Source organism: Cyprinodon variegatus, unplaced genomic scaffold (assembly GCF_000732505.1).
Source record: "Cyprinodon variegatus isolate N-32 unplaced genomic scaffold, C_variegatus-1.0 Scaffold339, whole genome shotgun sequence".
Classification (NCBI taxonomy): Eukaryota; Metazoa; Chordata; class Actinopteri; order Cyprinodontiformes; family Cyprinodontidae; genus Cyprinodon; species Cyprinodon variegatus.
This window is the reverse complement of record NW_015150792.1, coordinates 361,777-375,820: the sequence shown is the minus strand read 5'-3', so window position 1 is coordinate 375,820 and position 14,044 is coordinate 361,777. Positions and strand designations below refer to the sequence as shown.

Here is a 14,044-nt window from a genome sequence, read left to right as displayed (position 1 = left end):
CGTCGATATTGCTCTGTTCTTCCTGGAGATATTCCAGAAGAAGAAGATTCTGTTGTAAGCCCGACAGCAGGGTGAGTAGCATGAGCAGCAACCATTCAACACAATACGCCGCCATTGTTGTGGTGATACTGTGTCGTGCATGCGTGTTTAGAGGCGACGCTATGACGCATATTTGTAAGAAAAAAAATGCAGTTAGAGCTTAAAGATGGAACGGCGAAAAAGGTGTTTCAAAATCTTCCCACTCTGAAGGCCTAATAAAAAAAAGATTGTTTACAGACCGCGAAACGCCGGCTTCATATGGATGAGAGGCTGGTTTGGTGAAAAATTTGTGCATTTAGGCCAGGGTTTGACTTCGTGTGGACGGGGCCTAAATTACACATTTAATCTCACGTTTAGTCTGGTTTATCCGGCTAGCATCGGCGTTGAACTACTGAGGTGTCAGTCTCCTCATCAAACAAGGTTTTCGTCTTAAAAGATCAAATAAAAATGCTATTTTTGAACATTCTTTTCAGTAAAAATGTACATAATGTGTATTTGTAGTAACATTCCCCACACTGGTCGCAAGTGTGTGTTGTTTAATTGCTAAATGAATGGGTTGAAAAGCATAACCCTGATCCAATCCCTTGATGTGCAAGAAGTTACAGTTAATAGTTACAGTCATCTGCAAATGTAATGATAATCCCTTGACTTGTTTTGAGCCTAATAATTGAAATTGTTGAGCATAATCAGCAGCGGCGTTAACAGACACCATGATGGTAAGCCTACTGAGCACATCCATGACATGTTAAGCTGATTTTTTTCATGATCTTTGCCAGGGAAAGTCAGCAGGCAACATATGGTGCTAAAGTCGAATACAAAAAGATCAGACTCTTAGAGCCATGATGTGTGGCTGATGCTGCTGAACGCTGAAGAAAAATCAATAAAATACAGACCTGAGTGTATTTTCATGCCCTCTGGATGCCCAGTAACAAGATTCAGCAATGTTGGCTCCCTGTTTTTCCAACCTTTCCAATCTTGCCTCTTAAGGAAGAAGCAGAGGAATTGATCAAACGTCAATCTTTCATCATTACCAGCAGGGAAACACGGCCATAACTAAAAAAGCTGGTGTTGAGCAGTGGGGGTCGAGGCGCCGTTTCCACGGAGCTAACAAGCTCCTGACTAAGAGATGGGAGCATGAGGGAAGGCAGGTAGGTAGGCAGAAGGAATGAGGAGGTGGCATGAATGGATGGAAGGGAAGAGAGGCATGCTGCAGAGAGTATGCACATGATGAAAGGCAGGAAAATAAAAATCTAGGATAGATCACCAGTGGGAAAAGAGTTGAAGAGAAATTATGGATGGTTGGGTTCTACAGCCGGTCCAACTGTGAGGAGAGAGACTTTACATTGGATATGGTGAGAGGCTTATAGGAGGGCAGGAAGATTCCTGACCCAAAGCCCGACCTTTTTCATCACCTGCTGCTTTTGAATGAAAGATTTTCTAAGACAGATTTATTTCAGGTTTTCAATTTAGAAAATCATAGGGGGTCAGAGCAGGACAGAAATGGAACGAGGACATAAACAACCATCACTTTATAGAGCTTTGAGGCAATGACTGTAATTACAGTGGTCATTTTTATTAAAACACTTTGATAAGATTTAATAATGTTGACCTTTTTATTGTCATTACAAGTAGAGATTCAAAGATACCAGCATTTTATCCAACCAAAGTACAGGTCTAAACGTCGTCTGCGTGTGTGTCGCAGTGAACGCAGATATGCCCCCGCCCCTTCCACTCTGCTGCACCTCTACCATATTATAGGTGAGTGCAGACAGGAGGCCTCTGATTGGTTAAAACTACTGTACATCTGCTCTACACTATCCATATTTCCTGTTTGGTACCTTACCGGCTTGTTTTGTCTGTATTACCTCCATTGTGGAAAACGACTCATGAAGTTGCACCAAGTAGAAGTGCGAGGTGAACGAGAACGCTGGGACCCTTTTTCCACCTGGATCCCCGCTCTTCTTCGCCCTCATGTCCCTCCGTTGTCGCATAAACTTGCCCCCACTTCCTCTCCGCCTCGGCCGTATCTAGACCCACAGCTGGTTCCTGATTGTCCCTCTTACGTTGTGGCATGGAATAACAAAGCACAGACCACTCTTCAATATTGGGTATAATTAAAAAATTATCAGCGGCAAGCTCACTGTGTCACACTGCTGCGGGAGGATAACCAGCCGTTAAGAACCAGCAATTGCTGATAAAGAGAAACAATCCAAATATTCAACAAGATCTTAGTCATAGTGAAAATTGGATAATTTTCTCTGAGAGGCAAAGAACATGAGTGCAGTAGAGTTCAACTCTACTGCATCATGAATGCAGTAGAGTTGAGATGAATTTTTGTTTTCTTTTGCTCCTCTTGACACATTTGGTGAACACAGCCTCCGGTCAGTCTTCATCAAGAGCAGGCCTGCTTTGAGTTGTTCTTCAAGAGAAGCAGAGCTCAACATCCAAAGCCATGTGGGTGCTGAAAACGAGCTGTGGACAGCTTCTTCTGTCACCTTCAATCACTTGGAAGTCCTCCAAAATTGCTCATATAGCTCCTCCTCAGCAGTCCTGCTGTTGTTCAGTTATAGGTCTGCTGCTGCCTCGGCCACTACTTCTTCTGCTAATTGTGGCTTACCTTCGTTTCATGGTGTAAGGGCTGGAGTAAGTATGCAAACTAATACTGGCTTTAAAAAGGGAAATTACATTTGGGGATGCAAGTATCCGTGCATGCATCTGGCATCAGGTGTGATTCTGAACATTCCAGTGGAATTTGAACTCTAGATTCAACACTTTCTCTGGGAGCATTGGGCTGCCTCTCTGTAGCACCAAGAGAGCTTCCTGGGCTAGCTGTATTCATCAATGATCCACATTCGCAGTCTGTGTGATTTGGCAATATATAGTGATATTCGGCTGCCCAGTATAATATCGATCTTTCAGGTCCAAATATCGATTTTCAAAAAAAAAACAATAGGGGAAAATGGACTACCTCTGCACCACCACTCTGGTAGATGGCGCTGTGGAGCCTTTTTACTGTGCAGCACATCAACATCTCTGTAGCTGTAACATTGGCTGTTTATCAATATGTGTACTTGTGCGTTCTCATGTGCTCGTGTACTTGTGAAACGTCATCAGCCTCACCTCTAGTACTGTTCCAAATCACAAAAATAAGAAGACTGAGAAAGGACAAAGTCCTCGGATGTTGTTCTCGCTCCTCCCTCGTTACCCAGCATGCATCAGAGCAGACTTGTCCGTTCTTGAGATCGACAGCTGTCCCAGCATGCACTGCGGCAGCAGCAGCTTCCAATGGAGCGCTCACAGAGCTCAGAGTATTAAGTTATAATTTCTTTTCTGTTTCAGATGTTCAATAAAAGTATGTATCAAGATCATTGAGGCGAGAACATTGTACGTTTAAGCGTCACTATATTGCCCATGTACCGATTTAATGCGTAATAAAACATTAAAAAAATGCAGAAGTTGAGAGGACCGCGGCAAGCAGCGGACCTCCGAGGGTAACGGTGCCCAGGGCTAATCCTAGCTAGTCTGCAGCAGCCCTCTCTCAGCGTAGCCGTGTGTGAAGGACCGCTGGCTCTGATGGCGAGTTTTTGCTTTATTTGGCAAAATGTTCATTTGATTTGTGTTTATCTGACTGTGTTCATTTATATTCCCCCACTAAATGAAAAAAGTCAGAATTTATTATTATTTTTAGTCCATAGTCCATATTTGCGTTCTTGTTAATTGAAAAAAACTGCCAGGGAGTGACTAGAACCCCAAACAACATGGAATCTGATGCATATAAAGTAGTTACTTTTAATTTTGATAGCTAGGTAAAATAAAGGGGATTGTTGACCTGACAAAATAGACAAGGTCTTCCGCTCTCCTGTACAGAGGCTGGGGCTTAGATGATAGCAGGATGGATTCAACTCAATTGCTGCATTGTAGGTTTTTGAAAGCTGAAATCTGAGTCCACTCCCTCTGTTTAAGGTTGTTTTCTTTCTTTCTTAACATAGATGGCTTCCTTCATGCCCCTCTCAAACCACCTATTTATTTTAGTCGGCAGTAAATTAAGCAAAACTGCTCTCAATATTTATGAAGCACTTTGGCAGAACAGCCCACTGGTCTAAATAGTCTCTTGACTGGTAAGTGTGGGCTTAGTTTGGAGGCACAAAGCATGCATTTTAAATCTGTTGAAGTGATAAAATTGCAGTCAATAATAATAATAATAATTCTAACAATAGTAAAAGTGTCACGTTTAAAAGTTTGGTCAGGTGGTAGGGGTTTTCATTGATGTTTTCTGTAGATTGGGTCAGATTTATCTCCATTTATGCTGAACAGTTGTTTTCAGGCAACTTTTTGTTGCAGGTTTAAAAGCAACGGGTGCTGAGAAGTTGTAGAGTCGGGTAATTGTTTAAACCGTCAGTCGGTATCGGTGCCGAGGCGGAATCTTTTTAAGGCTCTGTCGGATTCAGCTCAGCAGGAGACATTGATTGAACGTTCACGCTGTGTGCTTGCTCCGCAGTAATCACCTGCAGCAATTTGTAACACAAGGAAAGATGCTACAAGGAGCTAAGAGGGGAGACAAATGGCACAATGAGCCTCAGGGAGGTGCTGACTGAGCTTGTAGTCCGATAGCGGTTCTAAATGAGGTTTAAAATCACTGGACGTGCGTTTTAGCCAAGATAATACGTCAATTTGTGGCTTAATTACAGCTCTTTCTGCCAGTTCTCCCTGACCCCCCCTCCTCCCTGAGCATCTCTGGAGACCCGGGAGTCTGAGGCAGATATCATCGGATCTGAGCAAATAAAGCTGGATCGCTGAGGAAGAACTAAGCCATTAAATTGAGACTGGCAGTCTGTTCGGTGAGACAAAGAAATGCCTCGTAAAGCTCATTCAAATAGTGCTGACCGACCAGAGCGCTGCGCCTGGGTGAAGAGATTTTAAATGTCTCAGCAGGTGTTCATATTGTCTCAGGCAGGTTGCTTTAGGAAAGACTTCTGAGGAGTCCTGTTTGGATGAGTGTGCTGCAGACCATGCTGGCTCCGTCCTTCCTTTGTCAGCATGCATCCGTGCCTCACAATGAAGTGTCTTTCAAACTACTTTAAATAAATAGGGAAACCCAAACAACTTCAGCTGAACTTTCGCTGAGTTGCTTTCTGCAATATCTTTATCTCACTTTTATAGACGGTTCACTAAATCTATCCTCCTTCTCACTGTCGACAGCGTACTGTGAAGCTTATATTAAATGTCTCATCTATTTTGCTCAGAAAACAGAGCTCTCCTTTTGGTGAGCCTTCAGTCTTTTTTTTATTTTCCTTTTTCTTCTAAGCTATTTTTTTTGTGCATTATAGAAAGCCCCAGTACTCTAAGTTATTGCTTGAACACATGTTGTCCTAATTCTCATGTATCCATTGGCAGATGACAAAAAAAGCTGGTAAGCATCAAAGTTATTCCTAAAGACGTACAGTCACAGTCACACAGTTTGTGCAATGAATCTGTTTGGTTGTTTAAAACAAGATGTCGGCGTAACTTTCCGGGTTCTGCAGTGCATAAGAGAACAGAGGAGCAGAGGTCACGGATTAGCGGACCGCGGTCCAGATCCAAACCCACCTGCTGGCTAATCCGGACCCAACCTGATTTAAAACTTTAATAAATTACCACATGATGTCTGACGACAGTGTCTAACTTCACTTGCGCCGCTTCTCCTGTTAATACGGTAAAGCCCTCCGGATTGTTCTGGAACAGGCAACACGTGATACACATTAGCCAATGAGCTGCTGTCAGTCTGGGTTGCTGCTGCTGCTACTTTTAGACACAGCAGGCAAACCTTCAACAACCTTTCAGTTTGGTATATAGACAATTTCCTGATGCACATATTTTATAAAACACCTGAACTGACAGTTTGTTATTTTTCTTTCTTTTTTTCTGTCTTAATGGGAGCAGTGGGCTTTATGCTGCCCTGCAAGGCTTTAAACCTGGGTTTGAATGGAGACTAAGCCATTCTAAAGCACATATCAAGGAGCTCATTCTGAGCCTGGATCCATATTTATTTTTGATTCTGTTCATGGTGGAGAATCCTGCTTCACAGCAGCAGGTTGAGCCAAACATACTCTAAATGTTCAGGGTCATCTTTGAGCACCATTTCACTTTTCTTTCACCAGTTCACCACAGTTCTTCCAGCAGTCCACACTTTCTCTGCACTCTTTTTCTCATCATCTTCTCCTTCCATCCCATTGTTTGGCTTGCTACAGGTTTGCCTGCTGTGTCTAAAAGTAGCAGCAGCAGCAACCCAGACTGACAGCAGCTCATTGGCTAATTTGGATCACTTGTATCCTGGTGCCGGACGCTACGAAAGGCTTTACCGTATTAACAGGAGAAGCGGTGCAAGTGAAGTTAGACACTACCGTTAGACAACATGCTGTAATTATAAATTATTCAAATCAGGTTCGGTCCGGATTAGCCGATAGGTGGGTCTGGATCTGGACCCCGGTCCACTAATCTGTGACCTCTGATCTGATTCAATCAGCGCTATTTAAATGTATAGTAAATCTCCTATCTAGGTTCTATCTTAGGTCTATAGTAGGTGCTGCTACCAGCAAACAGAAAGACAGGAGGTGATATTTTGCATATGATCCCTACCTATATGTGAAAAAAGAAAAAAAGAAATGGAGGTGAAGTAAATAAATGGAAAATAAAGCAAAAAGGGATGGATGGAGCAGATTACCCACTCCTGCCCCCGACCACCCCCATCCCTCGTTATGCTAACAAAATGTCCTTAACCTGCATGTGTTCAGGTAGAGCCATTGATTATGTTTCAGAGATGAAGTTAAGGATCCTCGACTAAACTCAACCAAGTAGCATAACAGCGTCAGCTCTTCCAAAACACTAAAAATGTTATTTTTTCCCTCTTAAGCTGCAGTTATCCCTCTCTTTCTATTTCTATGGTTACTTACATGCCTGTGTGAAGATCTCAGTGTGTACTGTAAGCTCCCCTATGAGTTTTATAATCAGAAATGTGCCACAGGATGTGGAGCTAATAGCCAGCCAGAGCAGTGAGTAGTAGGATCATTATAACCATTTCCCAGGGTTTTTACTCTGCTCCATTTGCTATTTCCTTTATGGCTGAACTAATAACATTCCTCCGACCCCACCCCAACTGCGATCAGGATTTGTTCTACGTGGCTAAATTGAACTGTAGGGGGAGAAAAGTCACTAGAAATTCAGAAAAATGAATTGACCCATCATGAGCTTTCATATTTTGCTTCATTTGCTCAAAGATGGAGTTTCCTCAACACTTTCGAACATTAAAGGGATTTCTTCTTCCACTGAAAACCTGGTGTTATAAAATTAAAGGCTGATGTGACTTTATTATTGAATCAAAATAAGCCTCTGGACTATTGTGTGTTCTGTGAATTCACTCCCAAATGCCAACGAGTAATGGCAACAAATTAAGGTGGGATCATGGTGAAACGGTTAACTCTGCAAACATGGAATACATTCGCAACTTTTATTCAAAATATACAATATGTCATCTGCTGACGTGGCAGATTCGTCGATGTTATTAATTATAGGAATTGTTTTGGTTACGGAGATTACATTTCTGGAAATCCAGAATGGTGTCACTGTGTGATACCATTAGTCGCAAATGTTGTTTTCTTGCAGTTTAAATAAAGGTCATCTACTAGAATTGATGATGTGCTTTGAAGCAACATATGTCATTTGTATTTTTTGTTATGAAACAGCGACCATATGGCCAGGCTCGGACTGGTAATCTGTGATAGCGGGCATTAGCCCGGTGGGCCGGTCCTAATTTCAGCGTGCAAGGGCCGGCCCTCCTTAAATCATAGTGGCTTCAACATTTACTCTATGGCCGAAGAACCTTCCTGTGACAGTAAATAACTCAAGGAGCTCAAGAAGTAATGCAATGTTAACTACCTAAATGATGCATGCAGTATATATAGCCCTTCCATGTCATGCACATCCGTGTGACAGGTGGCATATTGTGTAATTTTCTATTTCTTCAAACTGTAAATCCTTGCAATAAACAAAATTATGGTCCATAAGTGGGCCGATGTAGATGGAAAAATGCCAGGACCCGAAAATCGTTCCCAATCCCGAGCCTGCAAATGGCACAACCCCAGGTTTTATACATTCCTAAGAACAAAAACAGCAAAGCATATTGATCCTGTGGCTCTTTGGATGGCTGCATATGCTAATGCTAACAGAAAATAATCAGTATAGCAGTTTAAAGTTTCTCATTTTAGGGTACTTAATTTCTTTACCCCTAAATAAATAAATAAAAACACTGTTTATTTTGCTTATGCCTTTAAAATTACTTGACCTCGGTTATTTTTTTCCCCCTTGAACCCCAGTGGGCCTCAGCAGATGGCCGCTCACACTGAGCCTGGTTCTGCTGGAGGTTTCTTCCTGTTAAAAGGGAGTTTTTCCTCTCCACAGTCGCTACAGGCATGCTTAGAGTGAGGCATTGCCTTCCAGTCAATGAGTCGATGCAATCAACTGGTTTTCCTTAGATAGAAAAATTTGAAGAGATTTGATTGTATGATCTGGTGAACTGTAAAGCTCCCTGAGATGAAATGTGTTGTGAATTGGTGCTAAATAAATAAACTGAATTGAATTATTATTTTTCTTTTTAAAACAGAAGGTGACTGAAGTAGGGGACAACTAAAACATGCCTCATAGTCACATTTGGGAGTTTAAACGTATTTTTTTGTAACTCTTAAATTTCTCCTATGATACTCATACCTGCCTTCCTCTTTTCTTCTTTTTCCCTCCAAGCATCAAGATGGTTCTGATGTGGACCAGCGGCGACACCTTTAAAACGGGCTACTTCCTGCTCACAGAGGCTCCCGTGCAGTTCTGGACATGCGGCCTGCTGCAGGTCTTTGTGGACGTCGCCATCCTCTTCCAGGTTTACTACTACAGCCGTTACCCGCAGAAACCGGTGTCCCACACCGTCTCCCTCACCACCAGTGCCAAAGTTCTTTAGGAGCCGCCACACATCATCAGGAAACTCAGAGAGTCTAAAGATAGAGGAATACCAAAGGACCTGATCAAGCAAGCTGCTCAAATGCGAAGACAAACACACTTAAATATGGCTTCTACGCCTCGGAGGTTCTTAAGGGACGCCTGATTCACTCAAAATCTATTGTATTTTTGAAGCTATAGACTTCCTCTCGATGTGCTGAAATGCATGCACCCTCTAATGCACAACCAATCAGCCTGCGCATGTGGAGGAACACTCTTCATACCCATATGTAAACTTCACACACGTTCGCACTGAGCTCAGACCAGTTTCTGTCGTCCACATTGTGATGAATGTTGCATCGAGCCTCTGCCTTAATTTTCCAATCACTCATGACCCGCTGCTACCAGCTACTGAGTATTTGTAATGGATTCACAGTGCAAAAAAAAACCTGTAAAGATCCGTGTTACTGAATGTACAAACAGGCATAGTGTTGAAGATGGAGCTATGCTTTGTTGGTTAAGTCTTCAAGGTCATCGCTTTTTTTCATCTAAAACAATAATCTGGAAGTTTTCAGGTCCACAGGGAAACGTCTTGTACTCCTGAAACTGTTACATCACTTAGAAACATTAGTGGCCTTTAGACAGATTAGAAAATCCAGCTCCCTCTGACTTTATTCCACCTGTTTTCTTGTTTTTTTTTATATCAGCCACTGACCACTTTTTGATTGTATTATTGTTTCTTTTCTTTTTCCACTGAAAGTCCGTCTTCATTCCTCTGCTGGTTTGGGAAATCAAAAGCTGGGTTGTTTATGAAAGCACAAAAAAAAGATTGGTTCAGTCATTTTGGTTACTAATGATTTGTTTTTTTTTTATGCTTAGAAGTGTTTCCTGTTAAAAAAAAAAGTTCACCTCTTAATGGGACTAATCGACAGGTAAACGCGTACCTGATTCATTAGTGTGGTAAGCTGCCAAAATGCTATCAAGCCTTAAATGAACAGACTAATGGCATCAGCTTTGGTGAAAATGTAACATGGTCAAAGTTTTCTCATAGGTTTGGGCATCAAGAAGGTATGTCGATTGGAACCGTTTTTAACCTTTAAACTCTCCGGGAATCATTTAAACTTTCTTAGTTTCGATGCTATAAAAAGTAGAAGCTGCCTAATATCAGCGCAGAGGAATGGACAGCAGTGTGTGTCCATCTGTTTGTTCTGTGGCATTAAAAAGTGTGGCTTAATGTTAAATAAGGAAATGACCAGTCGGCTACGTACGACACTAGCAATGGGATTATATTGGCGTAATTAATCACCTTCTAAGTCAGGATGGAGCCTCATCTTTGACCTGCTCCACTAGTGTTTTAAGGTAGATTTTCCCATAGGGAATTTGTTCCTCCTCTAAATTCGTAGAGCATCTTCTCCAGGTAGAGCACAGCTTTTTCATATTTTCTGACTTTATATCATACCAGATACACGCCTTTTTCTATGCGTTCTGAATAGAATGAAAATTTTTTTAGATTATGCTGAAATTTCAAGCTTAAATTCATCTGCTGTCTTATTTTAGTTCATTTGGTTTCTCTTTCATGTGATGAAACCCACTAATTGGATGATGAAGTATGAAATCTGATCGTTCCTCTGTCTACAAAAGTAAATATATTGGATATGTTGGTAAAGATCATCCTGGTCATCCAGGTCATAGTCATTCCAAAAAAAGTTCAAAACAATCCACTGGAGTTTGTGTCCAAGTTTGAAGACGTTTCACTTTCCATCCAGGAAGCAAAACATCTTCAAACTTGGAAACAACAGTGGATTGTTTTGAACTTTTTTGGTAGATGTTGTGGATATAAACTCTGAAACCTTCCTAAAACCATGCCACGGTAAGAATCCAGTCAATAAAATACTTTGATATAACATAAATATGTGACATTTATGTAAAGATAGATGTTCAAGTAATTAAATTTCATTTAAAAGCTCAGACTATATCTAAAAAATAAAAACTTTTATGATTCTTCTACTTGAAAGATTCAGAATCGAGAATCGATACGATCTGGATTTGAAACAGCGAATCTGAACAGGAATTGTTCAAATTCAAACGATGCGCATCCCTATTCCTTTATAGGTGTTATTAGACAGAACCTGCAGAGAGGGGTTTTAACATTTAAAATGCATTTGTTTCAGATCATCTCATCATTTTTATAAACAAGCTCAGTAAATACAAACAGTAGGAAAACTTTAAATTATGCTTTCATTCATTAAGGGAATGAAAGCGATCCAAACCAGCACACATTACTTGAATAGAACCTGTTTGACACGCAGAAGGCTTAAAGCAACACATCAGACCCCTGGTGTCAAGGAAATTCAGAACCAAGAGGTAAATGAATTCAAGTGACATCAGTCGGTTATTCTAGTACGGCGTTAAACAACAGCTGCAGAGGATGGGAGCCCTTCACAGGAGAGACCACACAATCAAAATTACTCCAGGAGGGCACGAAACAACGCTGAACTGCATCTAAAGCAGCACAGACTTCTCTTTCCTTAAGGTCACTTTTTTGATTCTCCGGGAAAATGGTAGTTTCAAGGCCAAACCCACCACTTGCCAAAATAAAAACAAAAGCCAGATATGGCTCACAGGCATGTGCATGATCCTCAAAACCTTTTTTTTTTTTCTTTTTTGTTGATGTTCTGTGGACTAAAAAAACAACTTTTTAGAAGGACTGCAGTCAGTAACAGACAAAGATCCTCATACCAAGAGTCAAACATGGTGGCGGCAGTGTGATGTTCTGGAGTTTTTCCCGAAAATCTGAAGAAATAACCTCAAAGATTTTTAAGATGGAGATGGTCTAGTCAAAGTCTCAATTTTAAAGGGCTTTAGTGGGTCCTGAAGTAGACCGTTCCTGCTCACTAACCCCCTACCTACCTGTACTACCAGGCTGCGACAGAAAGGGGGTCAACAGGAAACAGCAGTGAGGTTCAGGAGGCATTTACAATATACATATAACCATTTTTTCTACTTTTTATAATTACATTATCCTTTTTATGCTTTTTTTTTTTGATGAACTGAACATAAGCAAAGCCAGAAGGAATATGTATTGGAGAAATATTTACATGTTAACTTAAATACATCATTCTTTGGCATTTTTTTTCTTTTTTTTTAAGAACTGCTAGATTTTTTTTTATTCTGGTATTTAATAATTTCAGGGGTTTTTTAATAACTTGTTTTCTCATTGTGATCTGAAAACACTTTTAGAATATTGAAGTATTTCTGGGAATTAAGAGTAAGGAAAAAAACTGATGCCATAAAAAATAAGAATATTTTTCCTGTTGTGTAATCAGTTATAGTTTCTGTATCCTAATTTTTGCCTTGTATTTGACTCTTTTCTAAAAGCCATGTGACAAACTGAAAGTGTTTTGTTTCGTGTGGCGAGGAAGAAAAATGTGTTACTGGAGAAAATGAAGCACAGAATTTGTGTTGCTTGTGACGCTTCCCTATTTTAAACAGGGCGTGTCGAATGAAAGATATAACTTTCAGAATCTTCTACTGTGTCGGGTTTTGTTACTTCTGCCATTGTGTCATTTGAATTATTTTGCCAATTGTTAATAATCAGCAAAGTATTTGTGTTAGAAATCTCAGTGTTGTTCGTTTCTCTGATTGGTCAAACAATTATTTGCCAAATCGTTTAAAAAGTAGGTCAGGTTCCAGCAGTGGCGGTTCTAGACCAAATGTACCAGGGGGCCAGGAGGGGGCCTCCGTGTTTTCATGGGGGCACAGAAAAGCATGAAACAGAAATACAGGCCAAGGGATTCAAACATATTAAGAGAGCTGCATAAATTCAAATTTCCATTCAATTAGGTTTAATAAAATGATATGTCTTTCCAACTGAAAATATTTATTTTGGGCTTGAAAATGTTCATTTGGATTATCATAAAAATCAAAATCCTGTATCTAAAAGACCAAATAAAGCTAATATTTGGAATATTAGATCAATATACATTCATAATTTAGGAATTTTACATATCTCTAACTTAATTTAAGTGAAAATTACAGTTTATAAAGTCAGAATTGGAACAAAAAAATTGATAAATTAGCTGTAAAAATTAGAATATTTGTTATTTGTTTAAAAAAACTGGGATCCTATCTCAATGGCACTGAAGCTATCACCTTATTGTTTTTAAATAATTGATAAAACAGAATTTTTTTAAGAAAAAAGTGAAAAAGATCCAAAGGACCTATCAGTAACCATGTCTGTTCCAGTGCATATAATCATAAGAATTTCTTTTAGTATTATGTCTTCAGAACAGGGGCCAGGACATGATCTACAGGGGCCCTGGACCCCGTTGGCCCCTGTCTAGACCAGCCCATGAGTTCCAGTCAGTTGGAGTCTCTCCATGTATCTGGTGTGAAATCATGTGGTGTTCTTCATTAGTGCAGACAGTGCGTCTGCATAGAGTATTACGAACTTAAATAATGTTTAGATTTTGGACATTTAGTTGCTCTTGCAAATGGAACATAGTCAGTCTCAGAGATTATTAGGCTACTTTTTCTTTGAGGGTATCTCTCTCTGTACTCAGAAGTGTGAATTTCATGAGGTACGAGCCAAGAATACACACAGAAGTTTGAGATCCAATGAAAAAAATTCCAAGCTTCTCTGAACTTTCCAACATGGCAACACTAAAGATTTATTAATTAGCCATACCTAAAGTAGCTAGCACCACAATGATTACCGTATTACTTGGTTTCTTTTTTTCTTTCGCAGACACATCAAATTAGATCACTAGCTAGAAAATTATCATGAGCTTCGCAGCTATATTGGGATAAAGTCACCTAGCTTTACCACAGTTATTGTAATTATGATTTATTTTCATTTTTTTTTACAACTATAAATTGGATAATAAGATGACAAAGTTTGACATAGTTTTTCTAATATTGCGTTAAACTTAGCATAGATTTTACACAAATGAAGAGAAGGAAACATTAAAGCTACAGTGTGTAACTTTTAGCGACATCTAGCGGTCAGACTGCAGCAACATGAACATCCCCCCCCCACCGCTTC

General features: G+C 40.2%; 1 protein-coding gene across 2 annotated transcripts in view; it reads left to right on the top strand.

The window, feature by feature from the left end:
• pqlc1 (PQ loop repeat containing 1) overlaps positions 1-9,448 on the top strand; it is a 51,077-nt gene extending 41,629 nt beyond the window's left edge. For both annotated transcript variants that reach the window (XM_015385430.1, XM_015385429.1), the window contains one exon: positions 8,812-9,448. In XM_015385430.1, coding sequence (XP_015240916.1) covers positions 8,812-9,022 — 211 coding nt within the window. In that variant the 3' untranslated portion in view covers positions 9,023-9,448. The remainder of the gene's footprint in view (positions 1-8,811) is intronic.
• Positions 9,449-14,044: the final 4,596 nt, after the last annotated feature.